Below are 23626 nucleotides of genomic sequence, written 5' to 3' on the forward strand. Positions count from 1 at the left end.
GAGGAAGTACTCATTACTCTGTGCTCTCTCAGGGCCAGACCTGTGTTAATGCATTTTCTCCTCTTAGTCCCCCCCCACCACCACCACCACCACCCTCTGCTCCCTCCGCCTGCCTTTTCAGCTGACTCTGGGCTTTGGCAATCTTATTTGCCTTTCAATCCAGATCAATCTCCATCTTATCTACAGCCCCTGAATCACAAACATTTCATAGGCTCAACCTTGACACTGACAGACATGGGGTGGTGAGGGTTTGGTGTAAAGTGTCTGTGGTGGCTCGTTGACGCTGGACTTCATTCAGACCAAAGAAAACGTTTGGAACATCACCCTGTCAACCCCCACACACACCCTTCCCTGCACAGCTGTCGCACTGTCTCAGCGAGAGAGGCACACACAGCATTAGTGTGTGTGTGTGTGTGTGTCTGCATGTGCACACACACATATATATAAAGTATGTGTCTGTGTGTATGTGTGTGATGTATTATTCATAAGAAGAAGCATTCATCTCAGTGAGACACCTTCAACAATTTGGAGACGTGGTGTGCTTAACGGCTTAATGTAGTTGCTGCAATTTGGCTCTCCTCTGGCTGATTAACACCGGCACTCCAGTCCTCACTGTGCTTTGCCTCACGAAGGATTAGGTGTTATAAGAAACATGGCTTCCAAGGGAGTTGATGAATATTTCCTCAAGTTTACCTGACATTTTCTAATTTGAACATCTTTCAGAATACCCACTCCTATTCAATTTCCGTCTCGCTATTTAGTCGTTATCTGAAGTCGCTCGGAGGAGATGAAAACACACCATTTTCCGAGGCAAAGCAGGAATGACCTTGGATTGCTGTGGATAAAAAAAAATGCCCCGCTGTGTTTTAAACGCAGGATACAGACTTTTCCCTTTTTCACATTTCCCTTTGTCTCTACTTCTCTGTTGTCCCCACCTACATTTTTTGCAAAACAGCAGGTCAAACTTTTACTGCGTGTGTATATGTGAGTGCTGCCAACAGTCGAGCAGTCAGCAAAGTGCCACCTCAGCACCTGTGCTTTAATGATTAATACCATATTGATGGTCTCAATTAATTTCCTATTACACCACCAGAAGGCTGCGGTCGCTCTGTCTCTGTCATGGCCCTGCGCTTGTTTTGGGAAACCTCTTTGTGGCAGCTGCTGGATAGAGATAGTATGCTTCTCACTACCCCACACACACACACACACACACACAATTTTACAGACAGATGTACCAAACATGCACACACACTAGTATCTTATGGAAATGCACACACACACACCCACACTATTACACGCTGCTTTGCTCCTTGCATTTCACACACTTGCACGCAGATAAACAAATAAAATGCAAAAAATCTTTAAAGGGGACTTGCTCTATTTTAAGTTACAATGTTCAGCAATGATCAAAAAAACTCTTTAGAGCCCCAGAGATTCCGCTACGCCTGTTTGTACGATGCTCTGCAGCAATTTTACAAACCACTACTCTCACCTGATTCTGTGCCTTTGGTATAGAACAGTCCCCTGTGTTTTGCATTTGAACCCGTTGTGATATACAGCACTGCGTTTTAGGACATTTAAAAAAAAAAAAAAAAAAAACATTCTCTGCTTCTTGCATAATCCTGCTCCCCCTGCAGTGCTGCTACATATTTGTAACAGTGTGTAAGATACTGATTTATTCCCATGATGATCTCTCTCTCTCTCTCTCTCTCTGTCTCTGAGCTGTGATTTGATAACACATTCCCATGACCTCAACTGTCTGTGGACCTGCTCCACGGACCAACTCGCAGTCAACACTGCCCCTGTAGAGAGGCTGGGGAAATGCTCGTGTTTGTCGATCAGATTGGCAGACTTCTGATGGCGCCTATTCTCTTTCTCTCTTCATTACCTTTTCATATCCTATTCACGACTTCTTATCTCTGACCACTCTGTACTTCACCCCATAAACCCCCCACTATCTCTCCTTAATATGCACTGTTAATCTCAACCTCATTCTTTCATTCTGTCACACACACACACACACACACACACACTCTTTATTTTTCATTTTTCATGTGGACCCAATACACACCATTGGTTGCTAGGAAACCATTTGAGCATTTTTTTTCCCAGGGGCAGACGTTTGATTACCCATTTGTATGGTGTGTATGTGTGTGACCGTGTGTGTGTGTGTAGAGGCCAGTGTGTGTGCGTCTCCAGAGAGAGGTCTTGCCAAGCTGAGCTCTGGGGCTGCTCCAGTATCCAGCCCAGTAATAATAATGAGCCCCTCACCATGCTTGACAGAGCACACAGGCTCAGCAGTCCTGTGGCCATTGCTGTTGTCATTGTGTGTAAGTCTCTTGATGTGTGTGTGTGTGTAGTGTTAGTACATACAGTATCTATATATGTGCATATATGCGCATTTATGCTCTACTAGTTTGTGCTTGAGTGGGGCTGTTTTCTGCTAAATCCTCAACAGTTGTTGTTGTTGTTGATGCTGACAACCTTTGTTATCTATTGTTGTTCAGCGGGCCATTGCAGAAGCAGATAGAAGCCAGGTTGGACTGTCTTGCTGCTGGACACACATCAGTCCTCCTTGTGACTCCCTGTTTAGAAATGCACCAGCACATCTTTCTCCCCTGGCTGCTCCTGTGAAGTCCTGATTCGCACACAGACAGGGGCAGAGGCACATAAATAGCACGCCTTGTCGACTGGCACGGGGAGAAAGACGACGCGCACAAACAAATCAGACTCAGCACTGATATGAAAGAGAGAGCGGGAGCAGAAGAGAGGGAGTAGAGAGAGAGAGAGAGAGAGAGAGATGGCATTAGCTGTGTTTTCCTCCTCCAAATGAATTGCACTATGCCCTAGGAGGAAGAGATGAAAATGAGAGAGCAAGCGAGTGGAAAAGACTCAGAGAAAGCCAGAGGTTGAGAGGTTATTTTGAGGCGGAAACAAAAGAAAAGAACCATGAAGAAGAGAGTACACGGTTAAATCCTCCCTGTGTCTGGGAGTAACTTCCTTTCCCTCCTTTTATTCCAGTGTGACTCGGTGTCACCTGGATGGCCACTGAATATTAGGATCAGTGCCATGGGCTCAGCCAAGGCCATTATGGCAGTCGGATGGGCTCCTGATGGCCCTTTCTCAGCTTGCCCCTGGGCAGCGTGGCCTCTCACTTGGGACCACCACAACTAATGGAGAGGGCAGTGTGCTCTGTAAGGGCCTTAGGAAGAATAAGTAGGCTGTAAACTGTGAGTTGAGTTGTGGCAGCTAAAGGGGCTTCAATGCCTCACTGCCCGGCTTACCGCCTGACTTACTGCCTGCCTGTTTGGCATCCAGAATGCTCCTCCATATTCAGGCTCTGAATACTGGCCTTTTGCACTTTTTATTGTAATGCATGCAGATGCTTGGCACAGCAACAAACACACTCGCACCTTTTACTGTGGTGCACTGCACAAATAAAATATTTCAAAGCAGGGAGGAGCCACACACAAAAAAAAATAGGGGGAGCACTCTCTTGCATACTCACTCGCAGACATGTAGAGGATGCGAAATGCACTCACACATGCACAATTACACACGCAAAGTGCACAATCGCGTGCGCATATGCACGCACATACGCGCACACACAGTCTTGCATTTCCCCACCCAGAGTGAAGTAGTTCTGCCCCTCTAAGCTGAGTTATTTAAAGCCCCGCTCTCAACTCCATCGGAGTGATTATGTGCTACTGAATTAAACATCACAGGCCTCAGCCCCTGGCTTCCTCTGAAACACGCTCAAACATGCTGGCCTCTTCCTGTTCCTCAAAAGTTCCAAGTTCTGCCTTTCATATCTCCCAGCCAGTACACTAGGTAGTGGAGGTGTGGAGCATGAATCTTCCCCTAAATCAAGACCTCCTGCCGTGCCTACCCCTGTGCCGTTTCTCTCACAGACCTTGGACAGAGGCAATTGAGGCTCATTCACATTAAGAAACCCTCTGTAAACTGGCTCTTACCCCTGGATTGGTACCCACCCCAGGCATCATTTTAGCCTGGCACTCAGGCAATGTTGTAGCTGGTGGAGAGCCGGGTGCAGTAGAGGGTGAACTGTAGCAGTTAAGTTGAGCGTTGACTCCAGACACCCCAATTAGGGTGTCTGTATTCTAAACTGGGAACATTTAAACAAAGAGTTTGTCATCGAGGACCCAGAGAGAGAGAGAGGGTAGGAAAGCAGGTTCAGATGGGGGATTGCTCTGCTACCTAGACAGGAGCTTCAGGCTGTTTGCTGCCTTTTTGGGAGGGCTTGACGTAAGGGTTTTGTTTACCTCTGTGTGTGTGTGTGTGTGCGTGTTCGTATGCGTGTTCGTGCACTGCATGTGTGCGCCTGTGCTTTTGTGTGTCTGCACGAGGCAAGGCACAAGCCAGCCACCCCCACATTCCAAAACACACCCGTTGGCACTGAGCGATAAAGGTTCCAAACAAAAGGAAGAAGTCTTGTGCCTTGTGGAGTTGAACTTACAGCACCACAGAGGCAGTTGACCTTGAAATGAGCAGTGGTGTTTGGGGACAGGCGGGGGAGGTCGGTGTTTAAGAGTGCAACCTCGGTGCCAGAGGCCAGGAGGCTGCCTAATGACTGGCACCCCACGCCATCCATCACTATATGCCACTGCCAGGGCAACTGCCCCCGCACGGCCGATAGAGCAGGGCCTTAGTAACCCCTCGTACCCAATCGGTGGGCCACAACACACGACATGAAACACATGCATATATAATATAAGGGTGTTTCTTATGCGTATGAAAATGCACCAACATATGCAAAAGATGCACACCACAAATTCTAATATTCATTGCAGGCACAGACAGCATGAATATGCAGTCAAAATAGCAGATGCACTCAGACTCACACACACACACACACACGCACAGCCCATTGCGCTCGTTCTGCATGCATACTGATGTGCGAGCGCCAACCAACATACAGAAATCTGCCTCTAGACACTCATTCACACGCTATTTATGATTTAATGTAGGCAGACGCGAAAACATAAAGGCACAGATATATCCACAAAGACAAATACGAGAACACATGCGCCTCCCCTCTATTTATACCTTGTTGCTGAATGTTTGTGACAAAACAATTGACTGCTCCTCCTGCTTTCATGCTATTTCGTATTGAAATGTATATCCCTGTTGCCTGCTAGTTCAACTCTCCCGTGAAGATCTGTCTCATTCCTTTTCCTCCTTTGCTTATTTTCCCCCGTTCCTTCCTCAGAGTAAAAGTGGAAAAGGGTGGGGTGCTTTTTCCATACCTGAGCCCCTGTCCTCCTTTCAGTATGACAAGCTTTGAAGCCCCCATTCTTCAGTGTGGGTTATTTTATCAGAGATGAACAAGGTTTCCTGATGCACTCCCAGGCTCATCCACGTTGCATGGAGCATCCCCTCTCAATTAAGATCCTTTCATGTTAATGGTGTTCTTATCGCTCCTGTGCACGGGTTGTGAAAGCGAGGCCTACTATGGTGGAGTACAACCATGGAGCAGAGCTGCCCGGCTGGCTGACAATATAAGGAGCAGTTTCTCTCATTCCTCTTTCTGTCTCCATCTCTCTGTCTCTCCATGTATCTCTATCTGGAGCTCTGTCTCTTTCCCCCTTGCTCTCTGTCTCTTAATGAGGTATAGTGGGCTGTTGGAGTAGCGGCTACATGGAGGTGTTCCGAGAGAGTGGCACGGTCACAGAGACTTAGCAAGACAGCAGACACATTACTTGACCGCCCATACCAGATTCCGCCAGTGGATGTGCTTTGTACTCACTTATAGTTATATCTCAGCCGCAGCTCAACATGCACTACCTCACATTCAGCACAAAGTGGAAGGTCACTGTATCTGTCTCCGCCGACATCTAACTCACGTCTGTGTCTTCAGCTCCATTAGTGAATCTTTCTCTCCCTCCTTGTCTTTTGGAGTAGAACAGGGTGTATGACTTCAGGATGAGGTAGGCAGTCACTGAAAGATCGTAGGAGCATTGGCTGCCTCTAAGTGCGTGGGTGCCAGAGAAACCTGTTGCCTGGCTACAACAGCACCTTTATCCTCCGGTTGCGATGGCGATGTCCTGCATATCACGTTATGCATGTGTGCGCAAAGTGTTTGGCACACCAACTTTTTTCACGTGTGTCTCGTGCGCTGCGTTTCACACTGAATGTGCGCGCGTCTGTGGCTTTTTTCTTTTCTTTTCTTTTTTGCACGCATGTCTTTGTATGCTGATGGATTTACGTGTTTGTGAAAGAGAGAGTGGTGGAAGGAGGGGCAGGAAGGCGCTCCACCACCCACTCAGCAGGCCTTCCGCCCCCATGGCTGACTCCCCAAGACTCTGCTAGTAATTATCTCAACATCTATCCATCTGTTCTAGGGAGGCGCAGTAAACATTAACACAACACGGCAACATCAAAATGCTGGCTGGAGACACGCTTCATTTTACACATACACGATATGTTCATGCTTTGTGTCTCAACATGTGAATGGTTGGCCCACGTGCGTACATATATATATATATGTTATATTTACAGGGTCAGGCTCACAAACACATAGTATCACACAAACCCAAACACATAAAGATGCAAAACACCCTCCCATACTTCCCCACAGGCGCACAACAGGCTCCTGCAACTGTATCCCAGTCTTCCCTTCCACTGCGGAAGTGAGTCTGGAAAGCTGCCCTGAGACCCGCATGGGGAAACGCGAGAAAAAACAACCAAAAGACTACATTACACAATTAATCAATAAGTTAATGAGATCTCATTTTCTCCGGAAAATAGTATCCAGGCAAAAAGTTCCCCCTCAGCCTTTTTTTCTCCCACTCCTGGAGAACCAACTCCTGATATTACACTGTGGAAAAAGAATGCAGCCAGCAGGAAATTAAATTAAATTACCATCCTGATAGATTTATGTGATGCTTTACATTTTCATTGTGTTGTTTTCCTCTCAGAGTGGAGGTGGGCCTCGAGTTCGGGAGGGAACTGTTAAATACGTTGTAAAGTAAGAAGAGGCGAAACAAGACTGAGGGAAAGTTCCAGGCGTACAGATAGCGGATTCCTAATAGTAAAACACACAGACACAGATTACTTGCGTTTGGATGAGCTGTAAGGCTGCCACATGATCTCTTGCTTAGTGTGTATGCGTGCATGCGTGCACGTTTGTGTGGCTATGCGTGAAAAGGTAGGAAACAGCTGGGAGTGTGAGTGTCGGAAGGAGGAGATTGTGCGTATCCATGTGGATGATTGTGTACAGCTATCCCTTGTGTGTCTCGCGAGTATATATGTGTCTGTTACAGTATTCTAATGAGTTTGTCCTTGCTCGGTCTGTTGTGTGTGTGTGTGTGTATGTGTATGTGCACACTAATGCATGAGCTGTGTGACTATGCATATTCACCGCCGCCTGCACCCATACATCCCCGTACGTTTACGGGACGCGCATAATTGAATGAAGCTGTCTACATTTGATGCTCTCATTCCGAGTAAAGATTGAGGGCGATCTCTTCACTGTTGAAACAGCTGGTGATGCCATCTGGGGGCATCACACACCGGCCTGTGCCATCTCCATCCAAACAGGGCAGCAGTAGTCGCCTTGTGTCCATACCAATGACAGGGGACAAGGAAAGCAGTGAGATAACATACTCCAGCTCCTGGTGGATGTGGTGGAGGGAGGTCCATCCGTCCTCCTGAAACCGCTTTACATACAGACTTGTTGCTATTTCACTACTGGAGCTGTTGCTGCCCAGACATGTTAAAATTGGAGTAGTTGTTGATACGTTTGAGAAGAAATAATTATTTCTTCAGATCTGTTTGCCCCCAACCACACCCCTGTCTGATGAAAGGGGAGAAGGAGAGAGGGAGAGGGGGGGGATAGGTAGTCGTAGATTAATGGTACACACTGAGAGGGAGCACAGACCTAACAGTAGCAGTGCCTTGATTTATTTGCCACTTAGTACTGATGAAGCTTCAAACCGCAGTCACACACACATGTTGTCACAGCATTTTTCTCCATCAAGGTCTTTGTTGCTTTGTCGATTCTCTGCGTCTTGTTTAGCCCGCGAGTGCATGCGCACATGTAAGCGTGTCTTTTTTTTTTTTTTACATGTCTTTATTCACATGACATGCGATGACAGCTTTTCTTTCATATACCGTATACCTGCTTATGTTTAGCCGTCCGGCACGTCGGCTATAATCAGTGCATCTTTCCTTTGTATCCCGTGTCTGTGTTCATACCTTTTCTTGTATCCGTGAGCTACGTTTTGTGTCGTTAGTGGCGGTCGGATGTGTATAATAAATTGGAAGCGCTAAGGACTGAAATGGGAACATTCCTTGTGTGAGTCTTTGCCATGCTCGGTAATCAAAGCTTTTCATGATTACAGAAGCGAATTGATGTTACTCACACTAGCACAACATTCCTTTAAACGCTACCTATTATTCATAAGCTGTCAATTTAGAGAATTTGCAGAGGTAACCCAGTAACAATTTGCAGGCGGCAAATTGTTGAGTTTTGACTTGGTAAATACAGGCAGAGTTAATTGAGGGCATCAACTCACCATGTGGGAGGACTTGACAAAATGCCATAAGTGTGTTACATGAGCACACATTATAATTAGCTCACATATGCACATACAAACACACACATAAATGAGCAAACGCCCGCCAGTACACGCGTCCATGCACACACATTTGGAGATACAGAGATACAGATAGCCACATAATGAGTGAGATTATTTCAGATTTCTGATCCCAGATTTGTTCTGCTCCCTGGCTCTGTTTCTGGATTGTTCTTGGGCTCTGTTTTGTGTGTGTGTACCATGCAGTGTTTCTAGTTCAGCAACATTTTACTTCTCACCAACCAGCTGGCACGTTCCACATAAAAGCCCTCACAGCTGAGCCACAGTAGCTATGTGTCACTACCACTCCTCGCTGTCGTATCCTCAAGAAACCCACGCTACTCTCCTCGTGTCATCCCGTCTTAACCTCTCCCCCCCCTTCTCTCTCTTTCTCTCCGCGTTTCCCGACAGAACCCTGATATTGTGCTCGTCCACTATTTGAATGTTCCAGCCATTGAGGATTGTGGGAAACCATGCGGTCCGATCCTGTGCTCCATCAACACGGACAAGAAGGAGTGGGCCAAATGGACCAAGGAGGAGCTGATCGGCCAGCTCAAGCCCATGTGTGAGTATCTGAATGATCCCATTCGGGACTGTGCATTCGACACTTTCTTATCACCCTTGTAAGTCTGAACTTTTATTCATAGCCTTTAATATAAACAGCTGCTGGCTCCTCTAAAAAGGCCCTAATAGTCTTTACATGCCTACTTGCATGGAAAGACTAAACATAGTGGCTGTTGTTTTTGTCTGAGGGGTTTAATGTCTCGTCCTATTAGCTCATAGCTGGTACACTAAGTGCCCTCAGCACCTCAGCCAGAGAGCATCTTCGGCCAGTATTCAACACTGTTATACGAGTGCGCGATCTTCCTGGAGCCGTCTGCAAGTAATGTGTCAAAGTTCAGCTCTTCCCCTAGACCTCTGGCACCACTCTGGCCAGGCTGAGAGTGCACCTCCTCTCTGGCCCTAAGAAGGAAGTCAAGGCACGGGAGGGCAGCAAGCTGGTTATTGATTCATGTTAGTGCGTGGGAGCAAGAATGTCTGACTCACCAGAAATCCCCCCCTCCACCCCTTCTCTGACTCTCTCCGTCTATCTTCCCCCCCCCCTCCTCCCTCAATGGATTGATCCTTGTTGTTATCAGCTTTACTAATGCTCCGTGAGATGCACTATGTGTTTTTATGAGTCTCCAGGCCTGCTCAAAGATTGAGGCAATGTTTTGGAAAAAGTCAGGGTTTGTCTGATGATGATAATAGCCAGATGGGGACCTTGTGGGGCATTGAAAAATCTTTCAGAAAGCTGTTAAGATACCTTTAACAACCAGACTGTGATCCGGGCGTGTCTGGCAGGGGCCGGCAGGGCTGTGACTGATATTCCGATGGCCAATTATTGGTGATGCGGCCAGGTAAAGAGGAACGTGTCAGCAGCTTTACAAGCACACACACACACACACATGCCGGCTGCATACTGACAAGACCATCATCACAGCCGAGTCTTGGCTATATTATTATCCTCCTCACTGCTCTGCTTGCTATCAGTTTTAGGACATATTTTAACATAAAGCCTTACCTCAGGACAGCCACTGAACAACAGCGGCCTACTGTATTCATTACGTCTGTGGCTTAATGTAAAAACCAAGCACCATTTGCAGTAATGCGTAAAGTCATTAACTTTGGGAGTTGTTGGGACAAAGAGGGTGAGTGTGAGATGCCTTCTAGCTGCCAGGCTACATGAGGGGGCTACATAAAGAGCAAAAAAAAAAAAAATCCCTCTCCTGCTTTCTGTCTTTGCTTTCTGTCTTTCTTCTCCTCTCTATCCTTCCCCTCTTTTCTCCTGGACCAGCCAGCATGTCAACACAGCCTCAGTGATGGAACAACATTGCCATCTAGTGGTCCTGTTAGATAGCAACCCCCCCCCCCATCTCAATGTAGGGAGAAAAGACCTGCGATGAAGTCACGCTGTATTATCCATGCATTATTTAATCTTAAATTATACATTAGCTCTTTTTGCTAATGTATAATGCTCTTTTGCATTTTCCCCAGACTGACCTATATCTTAGAAAACTTGCATCTCTTAGTAGAAATGTTTTTTTTTTTTTATTATTGCACAGGAATGTTATGAAATACAGGCATCATTTTTTGTACAAAGCGGACGTTCCTTGATTCCCCAGAGGTTGTGTAGATAAACTAATTCGACAGATTTCCCTTTTTCTTTTATCGGGGATGTGCAAAACCGTCAAACTTTGCAGTTTGAGAGTTGAGTGGAAAATGCAGTATTGCAGGAGTGCATAGTACAGTATCTTTGACACCGGGTCATATGCAGTATGTGTGGGTGTAAGTTAGGAAATTGTTCTTATACAACGATGATGGTTCCTATTTCATGTGCTGATTTTTGTCAGCGCACAAACCCTTAGTTTAATGTCATATAGTTATTTTTCCAAAACGTTGTCAACTTGCTATATAATTGCCCTTTTCCGTCTTTGCTCTTTCCCTTTTTGTTATTCTCTTCACGATATTTTCAGTGCACAAACCATTTGACACCTCTAATGATACAAAAAAACAACAAAGGGAAAAGCGTGGATTTCATGGATCAGTTGAGCTTATTCTGTCTCCCCACGACACAAAACACACACACCCATCGACGCTCTCAGTCTCAATAACTTTCACATGCACGGATGCTCACACACACACACACACGAGTTCAAATATAAGCCCTGTGAAACATGGCCTTGTCTGACCTCTTCCTCCTTAACGCCCTGCAGTGTTTGATGGGAAAAGAGAAGAAGCAAGGGGGTGAATGGTGAGGGTAAGAGAGTGGCATCACTACTCAGTCACGCTACAGTTCCATAGACAAGCCAGCCAGCTTGATTCACTCTTTTGGTCTAATACTATAAACACGCAAGCACACTTTCCAGCTATGCCCCAAGCCTGCTGACAGATAGCGCATGAGTGGCTTTAAAAAATACTCAAACAGACACAAGGCCTGTCTTCAGGCTAAGACAGACAGGGGCAGAGAAGAACAGACCAAGGCAAGACAGACAGCACTGGCCATCATGTAAACTATTGTACTCCACTGTCCCATATAGTGCCCAATGGTGCAGAGGCAACCAGATGGGGATATGCGTGTGTCCTAGAGATCGACCGCGTTTGTCATTAGGGCTGCGTGATGCTGCTCATGACAGGATGCAGTCATCAGAATGATGATGTGACTGGGTTGCTGTTTGGTGCCTGCGCTGTTGCTGCCACTAGGATTAAACCTAGTGGCACTGCTCCTGTCATGTCTGCTTTGGAACATAACCCTCAGTGAGAGGAGCAGACAGGCAGACACGGCGGTAACTGTACGTCAACAACCCAGAGCCTCCGGGGGTGACGCCCGTCTAGATGAGGAGGGCTGTGGCAACTCTGGCATGAGGGATCAGGGCGGAGGGGAGACAAGATTGTTTGGACAAATAGGGATGGCACTACATGGTGAATGTAAGCTGTTGTTTTTAGGCGCTCACTCTTGCTCTGTCACCCCACTCTGAATCAGATCAGTAAAACGGATGCACTTCTGTCCTGTAGCCTTCCTTCTGGCTTTGTCACAGAAAGGGGATTCATGACAGCACTTTTAGTATGCCTGTGGCCCTATCATCTTTGTGTCAGTAATACTAGCATCATCTAATTTGTACTGTTGCACACATTGTCAGGAGGTGAATGGTGACTCAAGCCACACTTGTCTAATGGGATCTCCAGACAGACACAATTATATTTGTTCAGTAATTATAATGACGTTAGATGAAACTTTTCCTGACACGTTCGGTGTCCAATCCTTTTTTCAGCTCAGTCACTCTGGATTAATGGCGGAATAACTCTGACTTTATAATAGATCAAAATGAATCCTGTTTATGGTTCTATAACCTGCCACGGCGAGTTGTCTGCCGAGCGTGTGATCTCAGCTTGATCACAGCGGCTCTACTGACATCTGCTGGTGACCAGGCTGTAATCTGCCAAAGGATCTTAAAGCTTTCAAGTTAAATCCTTATCACAGCCATCCGATCATGTATCCTAGCTTTTTTTTAGTATTATTTCACTTCACTTTAACCAGCTCTGTCTTTAATCTGCGTTACCCTCATCCTCATTCCAGTTTCCGTTTCCTTTTTATCTCATATGCAAACGGATATGCACTAAGCAAATTCACTCACTGTTTTTTCATACATGCTCTTACTCTCTTTATATATCTCTCCCTTGCACGTTTAACCACGGGAGGTACTGAAGTGTAGGGAACTTGAATTAAAGAAGGCTTGATTTTGTTTGATAGTCTAAATATGCTTCACTTCTGAAATATTACTTTTTTTTTTTCCCCCGGTTGAGAGCCCGAGCTCTGCAGCATTGAGTGGTGTCTCCTACCACCTTACAGCCACTAAAACCACTATCTGTCTCATCAAAAGTGGTGGCTGGATGGCAAGTGGAGCGATGAAAAGTATTAGGAGTTGCTAGTGAGGTGTGACTGAGGCAAGGAGTGGAGCTTTACAGAGAAAGCCTCTTTTTTTTTTTTTCCTTGGTGCAGTGGCAGACCCAGCAGCAGCAGCTAGGTGATGTTCCTCCCTAGGGGCTTTCCTTGTCAGAACAGAGTCATAGGTCGGGGTAAGGGTGGAGGGTGAAAGGACTGGGGTTTGCTGTCACCTTCATCAGCACTCATAGATAGGAGGCCACAAAGTAGCAACAGACACTGACTCTTGGGAGGGAAAGAGGCACAACAGGGAATGAGCAGCTTTACATTACAGCGAAAGGGAGGCTAGAGAAGATCAAAACGTTCAGGAGAAAAGAGTGACTGGAGTGTTATTAGACAGGATAGAGAGCATGGCTCTTCAGCATAATGAGAGCTAAAGGTATTGCCACTCAGATTCTACTAATGAAACTACTATACCATTTTACCTGAGGCCAGTCACTGGGTTGTTTGTTTTGCCTCCGGAAAAAACAGAAATATTCATTTGTCTATTGCACCTTGGTAATGTTGACATTCATAGAGGCGTCCGGTGCAGCAGCATGAGGTATACTGGCTGTCAGACAGACAGGGAGAGCAGAGGGTGGGGCGGGGGGTTGGCGTGGCTGGTGGTCTGTTGGGCTGGCTGACATCTCTGTCTCCTCCTCTCTCCCGGCAGTTCATGGCATCAAGTGGACTTGCAGCAATGGGAACAGCAGCTCTGGCTTCTCAGTGGAGCAGCTAGTGCAACAGATTCTGGACAGCCACCAAACTAAGCCACCTCCCCGGACTCACAACTGCCTCTGCACGGGCACCCTGGGTAAGGGATAGTGGGTGGGATGTGAGTTTGTTCTCAAAAGGAGAGAACTGGAAAATTCAGCAAGAGAAACAACATGGCCATAAAGATGCTGTTTTTCATATGGTAGTACCGAGAAGGTGTTTGAGGTCTATTGTTATTGATTTATAGCGAAATTGAGTTTCGGGGGTTATTGGCTTATTTATTTTTGTTTACTGAGAACTGTGTCAGAGTCATATCTGAAATAGCCCAGCTGTTCTCAAATGTTATGCAAATCAGTCACATATTTTCAGCTGTGTAATTTCTCTATAGGCTGTCACTCAGGAAAATAATGTTGGGCAGTGGTTTATTAATTTCTAAAACAAATTACTGTGAATAACCCATAATTTTTTATTTCTGATGACTTAAGGTAACAAGCCATGCAAAACTTCCCATACACTTCACTCACTGTATACTAAAATGAAAGGCTAGTTTTATCATCCCCAAGAGAAAACCGTCTTTCACAAACTGATGAAAACAAAAACAAATCATCCATCTTTGTCCCCCCTCCTTGAACAGTACTATTGCCCAATTCTTATTACTCTTAATATGGAAAAACATATAGTATGTACCTTTTTTTGTCACCCATCCAAATCCCAAACCTCTTTTTCTCTGTTTGTCCTCTTATAGGTGCAGGGAGCAGTGTGCACCACAAATGCAACAGCGCCAAACACCGCATCATCTCCCCGAAGGTGGATCCCCGCTCAGGGGGCTACAGCAGCGCTCACTCTGAGGTACAAAACAACGATGTGTCAGAGGGGAAGACAGAGCACAGTGCCCATGGTGGAGGCAAGAGCTCTGGTGGAGGAGGCGGAGGGGGCAGCGCCAGGGAGAAACGCAATGGCAAAGTCCACAAGCCTGTCCTGCTGCACCAGAACAGCACAGAGGTGTCATCCACCAACCAGGTTGAGGTCCCTGACACCACGCAGAACTCCCCTGTTTCCATCAGTAGCGGCCTCAACAGCGATCCAGACATGGCTGACAGCCCTGTGGTGACAGGGATGAGCCATGTGGCCTCTGTCATGTCTGGCCTATCCCAGAGTGTCTTTATGTCTGAAGTCACTGGAGACCCTGTCTACAGCATGTCTCCTACCGGGGGTCCCAACAGTCACCTGATGGGTGCAGATGCCACCTCACAGGGCCTGGTGCTGTCTGTGACCTCTGATCGTCACAAATTTGCCTTCCCCAGTGGAGGAGTAGGGGAACCTGGGACTACCGCAGCAGGAGACAGTCTGTCCATGCTGTCTTCAGCTGGGGTATCTGAGGAACTGGTGCTCTCCAGCAGTCTTGATTCTGGATCCATCAAGATCCCAGAGACTAATATGAACTTTGACCCCGACTGCTTCCTGAACAACCCCAAACAAGGCCAGACCTATGGAGGCAGTGCAATGAAGACAGAGGGCAACTCTTCCTCAGCCTCATCTTCCTCTGGTGGCAACGGTAGCACCAACGGCAATCTGCAACGCTCCCCACCCATGTCAGACAATGGCTACACCTTCAGCTCAGCTTTGGTAAAGAATATCAAGACGGAAGACACATCCTTTGAGCAGCAGCTGGCCAAGGAGAGTGGCTACCAGGTGGGGGCAGTAGTAAACTGTGGCAATGCAGTGTCTGTGTCATCTGGTGCTGGTTCAGGCCAGGGTAGCCTTACCCTGACCGCAGCAGGCTCCCTGCTTCCTTCCGGTGGGGGTCTAAGTCCCAGCACCACCCTGGAGCAGATGGATTTCAGTGCCATTGATGCCAAGCAGGACTATACTTCCAACGCTGCCACAGTGAGCTATGGTCAGGCTATGTCCAGTCCTCACATGCAACATCAGAATCGTTCACCCAACTTCTTCCTCCAGGATGCCTCTCAGACAGGCCAGGCTCAGCAGGGGAGGCCCACCATGGGCCAGAAAACACATTTGATGGAGCACAACTCCCATGATTCTGGAGCTTATATGGGGATGCAGGTGGTGAAGACAGACTCCCCTGGCAGTAACGGCCACCTACACCACCACCACCAGGCCCACCAGACCCAGCACAGGGCCAACTGTAATGGAGGCTCACCTACAGAGGGGCCTGGCCAGGCTGGCTCCCTCCAGCTGCTACAGTACCAGGGGACCTTTCCTGGGCTTGGCACTGAGCACGAGGAGGTGGTGGGTCTGGAACAACCAGGCAGTGTGAGTTCAGTTCAGGCTGGAGCCACTGAAAATGGAGCTGAGAATCTACTCAAGCCAGGAGACCACATTCAGGCCTGTGGGGCAGGAAACGGAGAGGGAGGAGGCGCAGAGCACTATCTGCAACAGGCCTCGGATGGTGGCGGAGGAGGGACCGGAGGTGCAGGAGAAGGAGTAGCAATTCATAATGGAAACAACAACAATGATGGCGGCAACCGTTCCCAGCAGCAACAGCAGCTGCAGCCTCTCCTTCAGGGCACAAGCATGGTCCAGGGACTCTACAACGCTGTCGGAACCCACCAAGGCCTAGGTGGAGCGACCAGTAACGGAGGAGCAGGAGCGACAGGCATGGAGATCAGCTTGGATCACTTTGACATCTCTTTTGGTAACCAGTTCTCTGACCTCATTAACGACTTCATCTCAGTGGATGGCAGTGGAACCACCATGTCAGCTGGAGGGGCCCTGTATGCTCACCAGCTAGTCACATCCCACAGCTCTGATAGTCAAAACACAACTGGTGGGGCCCCCCAGCAAGGCCAGGAAGACGGAGGGGCCCGGGGCTCTGGCTACAACCCCTCAGAGCTCTGCCTTCAGCCATGCTGTAGCCCCCAGTCTCTGAGTGGAGGCGCTGGAGCAGGGGGAAACACAGGGGAGGCAGGCTCATTGTCCTACATGAATGTAGCAGAGGTGGTTTCTGCAGCTGTAGCCCAAGGGATGGGGATGCTTCAGGCCACAGGACGGCTCTTCATGGTTACTGACTACTCCCCTGAATGGTCCTACCCTGAGGTGAGTGACACAACCAGTACTTAATTTTTGGGCCATCATTATTTAAAATACTGATGAAAATCATTTTGAACTAAATTTTGGAACCCACCGTGGCCTAGGTTGATCTCTTCTTCCAGCAAAAAAATGTTAATTGCATATTGATTTATAGACACAGAGAAAACTGACCAGGCAGATGGCAAGCTAAAGGTTTCCCTGAAATATATACACACAAGTCTAAAAAGTATTTCTATGCTTCACTGATGCAGAGGCATAATCAATATCAAGATCAATAGACCTGAGAAAAACCTGCTGCATACAGAGATTAATCAATCCTTTGAGCATATTATCAGGTACTTGTAAACAGAACAACTGCAGCTATGGTCAGCATGAATTCATGTAATTTATATTCACACAAAACTAACCTTCAGTCAGTACGAAACAGTTTCAGTTTGATTCATTCACTGGAGTCATCTTCCTGTCCAGCTGTCATAATCCAGAAGAGAGAAATGTGTTGATAAACTCATCTCAGTCGCCTTCAATTATTACTGTGTGGTCACAGCTATAAGCTTTACAAGTCGCCGCTTTGCAGACCTCAGAGTTTTCGCTTCTGACCCTACCCTCTGAGTTGCTTAGAAATGTTAAGGGTAGGTTTATGTTCACTAAGAAAAACTTTGTAAAATGTGTTGTCCGACAGTCGACCACAGAGTGAAAAGCCAGCTTTCACAGAGACAGGGGACAGGGGTGGACATGATGACGGTGAAAATATGGAGATAACAGTGCATATTTTCAGTCTCTCTCGGAAGACACTCATAGTGAAACAAATGAAAAAAGTTATTCAAGCATCTGAAAAGAACTTCTGATGTAGTATGCAGGCCCCTTAAAGGTCCACTGTGTACGATTTAGGCACCTCTATTTACAGAATATGGCTGAAATTGGATATAATATGCATAACTATGTATAATCACCATGTTGAACAAAGTAAACACGGCTATAAATAGGTCCTTTTGCATTTTTTGTGCGTTCCCTTACATTAGGAGGGGGAAATAAGAGACTCACTGCAATCTGAAACTAGACCACTAGATGTCATTAAATCCTACATATCTGTACAGAATTAACTTATAGTTAGATTTACAGTATATATTCTCCTAAAAAGAATTAAATATGAAACAGATATGGCATTAAATAACAATGTGCTTTTTAGTATAGATGTAAATATGACCTTATCTATAATAAAAATGATTCCAGCAATAAAATTAACCATCCTTGAGGGTTAGTGCATTAATAAGTCAGCAATTACTTAAATCTTTTTGTTAGATCATAATTATAGAAAGCAAAGTGAATTGCACCATTATATTATCATATATTTAATTACATAACACATTACATAAAATAGGCTACGTAAATTTATATTCGAATATACATTTTTTGTCATAAGAACTGACGTAATTTTGGAATCTAGGAGTGATTGAGGACATATAAAAGAATAATGATCCAATTTAAAGTGGCAGTTCATAATTATATTCAAAGTAAGGAAAACTGAATGGATATATGAAACCTTTTCTGAAAGAGATTAATATTCAGGTGAAGATAGTGAAAGCATTTGCAGTCATGACTGTGGTGAGAGGCTTTTTCTACTGTTGGGGTGGTGTGATTATGTTTTGGTTTATAATGTATCTATGTACTTTGTGTATTTATATATTTTATTTATTTAAGGCTATGTACTAAGTACATCTACCACCAGCCGAGTTAGTAGAGGAAGTGTATAAGCATATTTGCATTATGGCTGCTTTATTTTAAAACTATTTTACTGAAGAAAGAAGGAGATATACTTTATTAATCCCTCGATGGGGAAATTCTTTTTTCACTCTGTTTTATTTTTTACATGCATTTTAACCCGGACACACAAAGATACGCAGACCTTGTGAACAAAACTTCCCCTTTTCCACCTCTCTCTGATGCACAGACTTGTTAGTATTACAGTTATGTTGTCAGCAGCAATACCCTCCTTCAACCTCTGGAGGGTAGCACAATATTTGAACGTCTGTGCTGGTTTATCTCTTTAGGAAGTGTGTGCAGTGAAATGATGTAGGTTATCCACATGATGGCAGCAGAGGTCAGTGTAAGGGAGTTGTTTTCTTCTCCTTGCTGTCATTCTTATCTTTGCACTCTAGATGGCGGGGTACCATAAATTATACAATCGAGGGTACTTAAACCTGATTTGGCAGGCATGTTATGAGTTTGTTTTATCCATTTCTCAGGGTGGAGTCAAGGTGCTGATCACTGGGCCCTGGCAAGAGGCCAGCTCAAACTACAGCTGCTTGTTTGACCAGATCTCAGTCCCAGCCTCTCTTATCCAACCAGGGGTGCTGCGCTGCTACTGCCCAGGTAATACAAGAGGCTGCTCTCACACACACACACACACACATATCAAAGAAGAGAAGGGATGTTTACAGGAAGGATCCAAAACATTATTCATGAGCCATTCAGAGGAGTCGAAGCATTGGGTTTATTCTATATAACATAATCTCATAATTTCATAAAAATCAAAAGCTGTATCTATCTATCAAACCGCCCCAAATGTATTTACTCAAATAGTATAAATATGTAACAGGTTGTTGTGAACAGGTGTGGCATCATATGAGTCGCTGTAATATTATATAATATTTGACACTGAGAGTAGTTGTGCATGGAAAATCGAGACACCCAGTGCCAAGAAACAAATCTCAACAGGTCATAGTGACTTTGTGTGTACTGAATTCTCTTCATCCTCTCCCTCTCCAGCTCATGACACAGGTCTGGTGACGCTACAGGTGGCTGTCAGTAACCAGATCCTCTCCAACTCGGTGGTGTTTGAGTACAAGGCCCGCGCTCTTCCTTCACTGCCATCATCTCAGCACGACTGGCTCTCGCTGGATGGTAGGTCTCTTTTCAGTTTTTTTTACGTTCGCTTTGGTCCCTTCATCCTGGCTCCCTCTCTCTCTCTCCGTTTTTCATGTCTGTTTCCTTCACTCATTACTTTGTTACGTAACTCTCTAATTCTTCTATCTGGCTCTCCAAAATCTCCTGTGGCCTTATTAATTTTTTGTTAATTTTGATTCATGATCTGCTGGACACATCACGCACGACAAATCCTCTCTCTGGCTTTTGCTTTAAACTAATTTGTCACAACTTACGCATGCATTAGCTTTCCCTGGAGCCTGGAATCTGCAGGGTATTGTTAAATACTTAGAAACCTGCCAAAAGACTGTGACCTTACATTTTTTACATCCACACATAGTTAAAACATGTTATCTATAATCTGTGCAATTAAAACGGCATTTTATGTCAGATGTTTTATGCTGCTGTTAAATGTCTCTGCTGCACTAATATTCATCTTGAATTTTGATTGGAGTTGTTGCATCTCACACATCAGACGGGACTACAGGAGTTAGAATGATAACAAGTGGAATATAAAATCTTAAGTTTCTCGCTGTAAAAACATGCTGATCCTTTGATCCTAAAAGAAAATCCTTGATTTGGCTGCACCTACACAGTATGTGGAGAGATTGTGTAAGTGAGCCTTCAGAACTTATTCTCTTATACTCTGTTGTTGTGTTTTTCTGTGGGCTGGACAGTAATTCAATATTTTCATTTATCACTTTTATTGGAATCGTATAGTTATGATATGATCAATTTGGATCTTGCTGGATTTTCTTGCTGTGAAACGACAATGCAAACCGCTGCACGCCACCGTGCCCCCCCCCGTCACATACGTATTCTTATCGATTTCAGTCGTAACCTGCAGCCCCACTATGAGGAGAAACTGATTTGAGAGTTCACTTTGTTGTGTTAAGATGTGTTGAGGGGCTTTTACTTTGCAGTCTGTTGTTCTAAAAACGTGCAAACAAAATACTACATGTCGTATTTAAAGCTGCCCTGTGATGAGCTGGCGACTTGTCCAAGGGTGTACCCCGCCTCTTGCCCAAAGTCAGCTGGGATAGGCTCCAGCCCCGCCATGACCCTGATGAGGATAAGCGGTTACACATAACGGATGGATGGATATTTAAAGCTTTATGTTAAGGTCATTTCACTGAGAGAAAGCCCCTTGTTCTCCCGTCTTGCCCAATGTTACAAGCAGCCAATGGGAGTGATATTGTGTATACGGCAGTGAAAATGCAATGACAAATCTGGACGTTGGTTTTTATCAGTATTGACTGTTTTGTGTGATCCCCTTACAGTAAAAAAAAAAAGGAAAAGCTTTTTGCAGATCAGCATTCTCGAGGTCTTCTACATATAACAATAGATGCTGCAGGGTTGGCAAATTTCCATTCTGTTTAAATTCTAATTAAGTCTGCGAGCCAGGAGACCAACTGTAGGCATGTTCACCAGAATGTAATGAGTACGTAAGTAACAAACATACAGTTTGTGTGTGTGTGTGTGTGTGTGTGTGTGTGTGTGCGTGCGTGCATGCGCTGCTGTAGAAGCATTGCTGCAGTGCTTGAGCATTGACAGGATAAAGTAGGGCACAGCGAAGCACAGGCTCACAGGACAGCTGCATTGCAGACGGCCCTTGAGGGAGTGGGAGTGAGTAATCGAGAGCTGGCGGCTCCCATACACGGCAGTACCGGTGGATCCCTCCGCCATTCATACCCTACTGCCTCACTGGCCCATTCACAGAACCAGTTAAGGAGGAGCTGACTGTCTCAGGGAAAACACAGCCCACCCTATTACCTTACTTATATTAACCCCTTGCTTGCCACCTTCTTACTGTTTTCGTTTCATGTGGTCTCCTATTTGAGGATGTCCTGATTGCATTGGGGGTTTTGAAACTTGGCAGGATTTCAGCTTAATTTATCTCGAGCCAGCCGCTGATAAATCATCTGTCACACTACAATTATTAGACACAGACAGTAGGGAGGGAGGGGAAAAAAAGACATTCGCAGTGTTGAGAAAACAGCACAAAGTAGTAAGAGTTGAGATTGAGTGATACTTCAACAGAATATGACATCTGCAATAAATGTTTGTGTTCCGTTGCCTGTGTATACAAAAGATGTGGCACCAGGTGTGACATTGTTGGCCACACACCGGAAGGAAATATTGAAGTGTGCCAATGACATTCATAATGGATTGCTACTACAAGACATTAGTGGCAAAGGCAAAAAGTGTGTGTGTGTGTGACCATCAGCTTCAGGACCACCGCACTGTGGACAGCGACTGTGGCGCAGAGCGCACTCTCAGCTCCATGTGGAGGTTCCTCTAAAAAGTAATGCATGCCTTGTTTGTCATTGTTTGCCCCCACCTCCTTTAGTTATCGCATAGAAATTCAATTTCCACTGTGATATCTAGACCATATAACTTCTCTCAGAAGTAGGGCAGGCTGTAATCACTTGGGCATGTGTAGTTATTATCACATCGATAATGTCCACAGTGTTGGAGCACAGCAGGGGAGGCAAGAGGCTCCTGCTCCTCTAAGAGAATAATGATAGCCAGCCATTTAGTTTTTAAAAAAAACACTAACAAGGTTCCTGTTGCCTGCACAGAGTCACGCTTTTTAACCCTTTGCGTCCTGCCACCTGATTAACCAGGCTGCTGATTGTTGTGTCTTTGTTTTGTTGTTGTTTTTTACATATGTATCTGGTGTGAGTCCGCAGCTTTTTCTTTTTGAGTTTGTTCTCCCACGGAAGACTCGCTGTGCTATGATGTGCTAATGGCACAGCTGCCTGCCTGCCTTGATTTGTCATAATGCAGAGTGGGGGAAGGGGCGCTTTTCTCTGCAGCACTGCAGGTACGGAGCCATGGGCAGCACAGGGAGAAAAAAAAAAAGCTGTCGGAGCTGCAGAACAACACTCATCGTCCGGCCCCAATAAGTCCACCCCCGAGCTCAGATCCCCACGACCCCCCGAGCCGGGGAGAGGTTCGCTGGGATCTGGGCAAAAAAAAAAAAAAAAAATGCCAGCCCCGCATAGCGGCATACTGACTGTTAGTGTTCAAGGGGAGCGTGTTGACAGCACTGACTCTGAGCTCTAACTACACCGGCGTGACAAACGGCAGACCGTGCGCACACCACACAATGCAGGAGCGGAGGAGTGGGCGTGTTTGGGTCAACATGGTAAACTACCGCAAACAGAACAAGATTTAGTTACAGACGGCGGGATAGAAGGCGAATCCAAGCGGGGTTGTGCCGACTTTTCTCTCCAGTGTGGAGGGGGGAAGGGAAAGAGAGTCCGTGCGTGCATGCAGGCAGGCGGGCAAGGCAAGGCAAGGCAGGTTGGCACGGCGGGGCGCGCACGGTGCCACACGCGTCGAGCGTAGAGACTGAGCAGTGATTATCACAAGTATAACAGATGATAACATTAAGATCGGGGGCGAGCTGTTAGGAGCCAGCAGGACGAGGAGGAGCGCACACAAAAAAAAAAAAAAAAAAAACGGGAATTAGGGCGTCTGTTTACCGGCGGCACGTGCGCATAACGTCTCCTAGCAGCGGTATTTGTCATTTTACTGCAGGCTGGGAGAGCAGCGACTACTAGAAAACACAAGGAAAAGTGTGTATGTGTGTGAGGTGAAACAAGTGAAGAGGAGGAGGGGGCTATTAGAGGAAGAAGAGTAGTCCTCTCTCTCTCTCCTCTCTCTCTCTCTCTCTCTCCTCACGTCGCTCTCTTCCCTCACTTTGTTCTATTGTTGACGAGTGCTCTGTTGAGATTGAGATTCAGTCTACACACCAAGGATATATATGTTTTTTTTATTGTTTCTCCGTATAACACCATGCAGTAAGCCTGGCTGTTTGGGGAGAGAGTGGGGGTGGGTGTGGGGGGGGGGACAAAACTGCAATTTGAGT

General features: G+C 46.0%; 1 protein-coding gene across 1 annotated transcript in view; it reads left to right on the forward strand.

The window, feature by feature from the left end:
- camta1a (calmodulin binding transcription activator 1a) overlaps positions 1-23626 on the forward strand; it is a 274965-nt gene that overhangs the window by 229977 nt on the left and 21362 nt on the right. The window contains exons 7-11 of the mRNA XM_027288958.1: positions 9009-9162; positions 13733-13873; positions 14519-16833; positions 19071-19197; positions 19594-19728. Coding sequence (XP_027144759.1) covers positions 9009-9162; positions 13733-13873; positions 14519-16833; positions 19071-19197; positions 19594-19728 — 2872 coding nt within the window. The remainder of the gene's footprint in view (positions 1-9008; positions 9163-13732; positions 13874-14518; positions 16834-19070; positions 19198-19593; positions 19729-23626) is intronic.

Source organism: Larimichthys crocea, chromosome XV (genome assembly GCF_000972845.2).
Source record: "Larimichthys crocea isolate SSNF chromosome XV, L_crocea_2.0, whole genome shotgun sequence".
Classification (NCBI taxonomy): Eukaryota; Metazoa; Chordata; class Actinopteri; family Sciaenidae; genus Larimichthys; species Larimichthys crocea.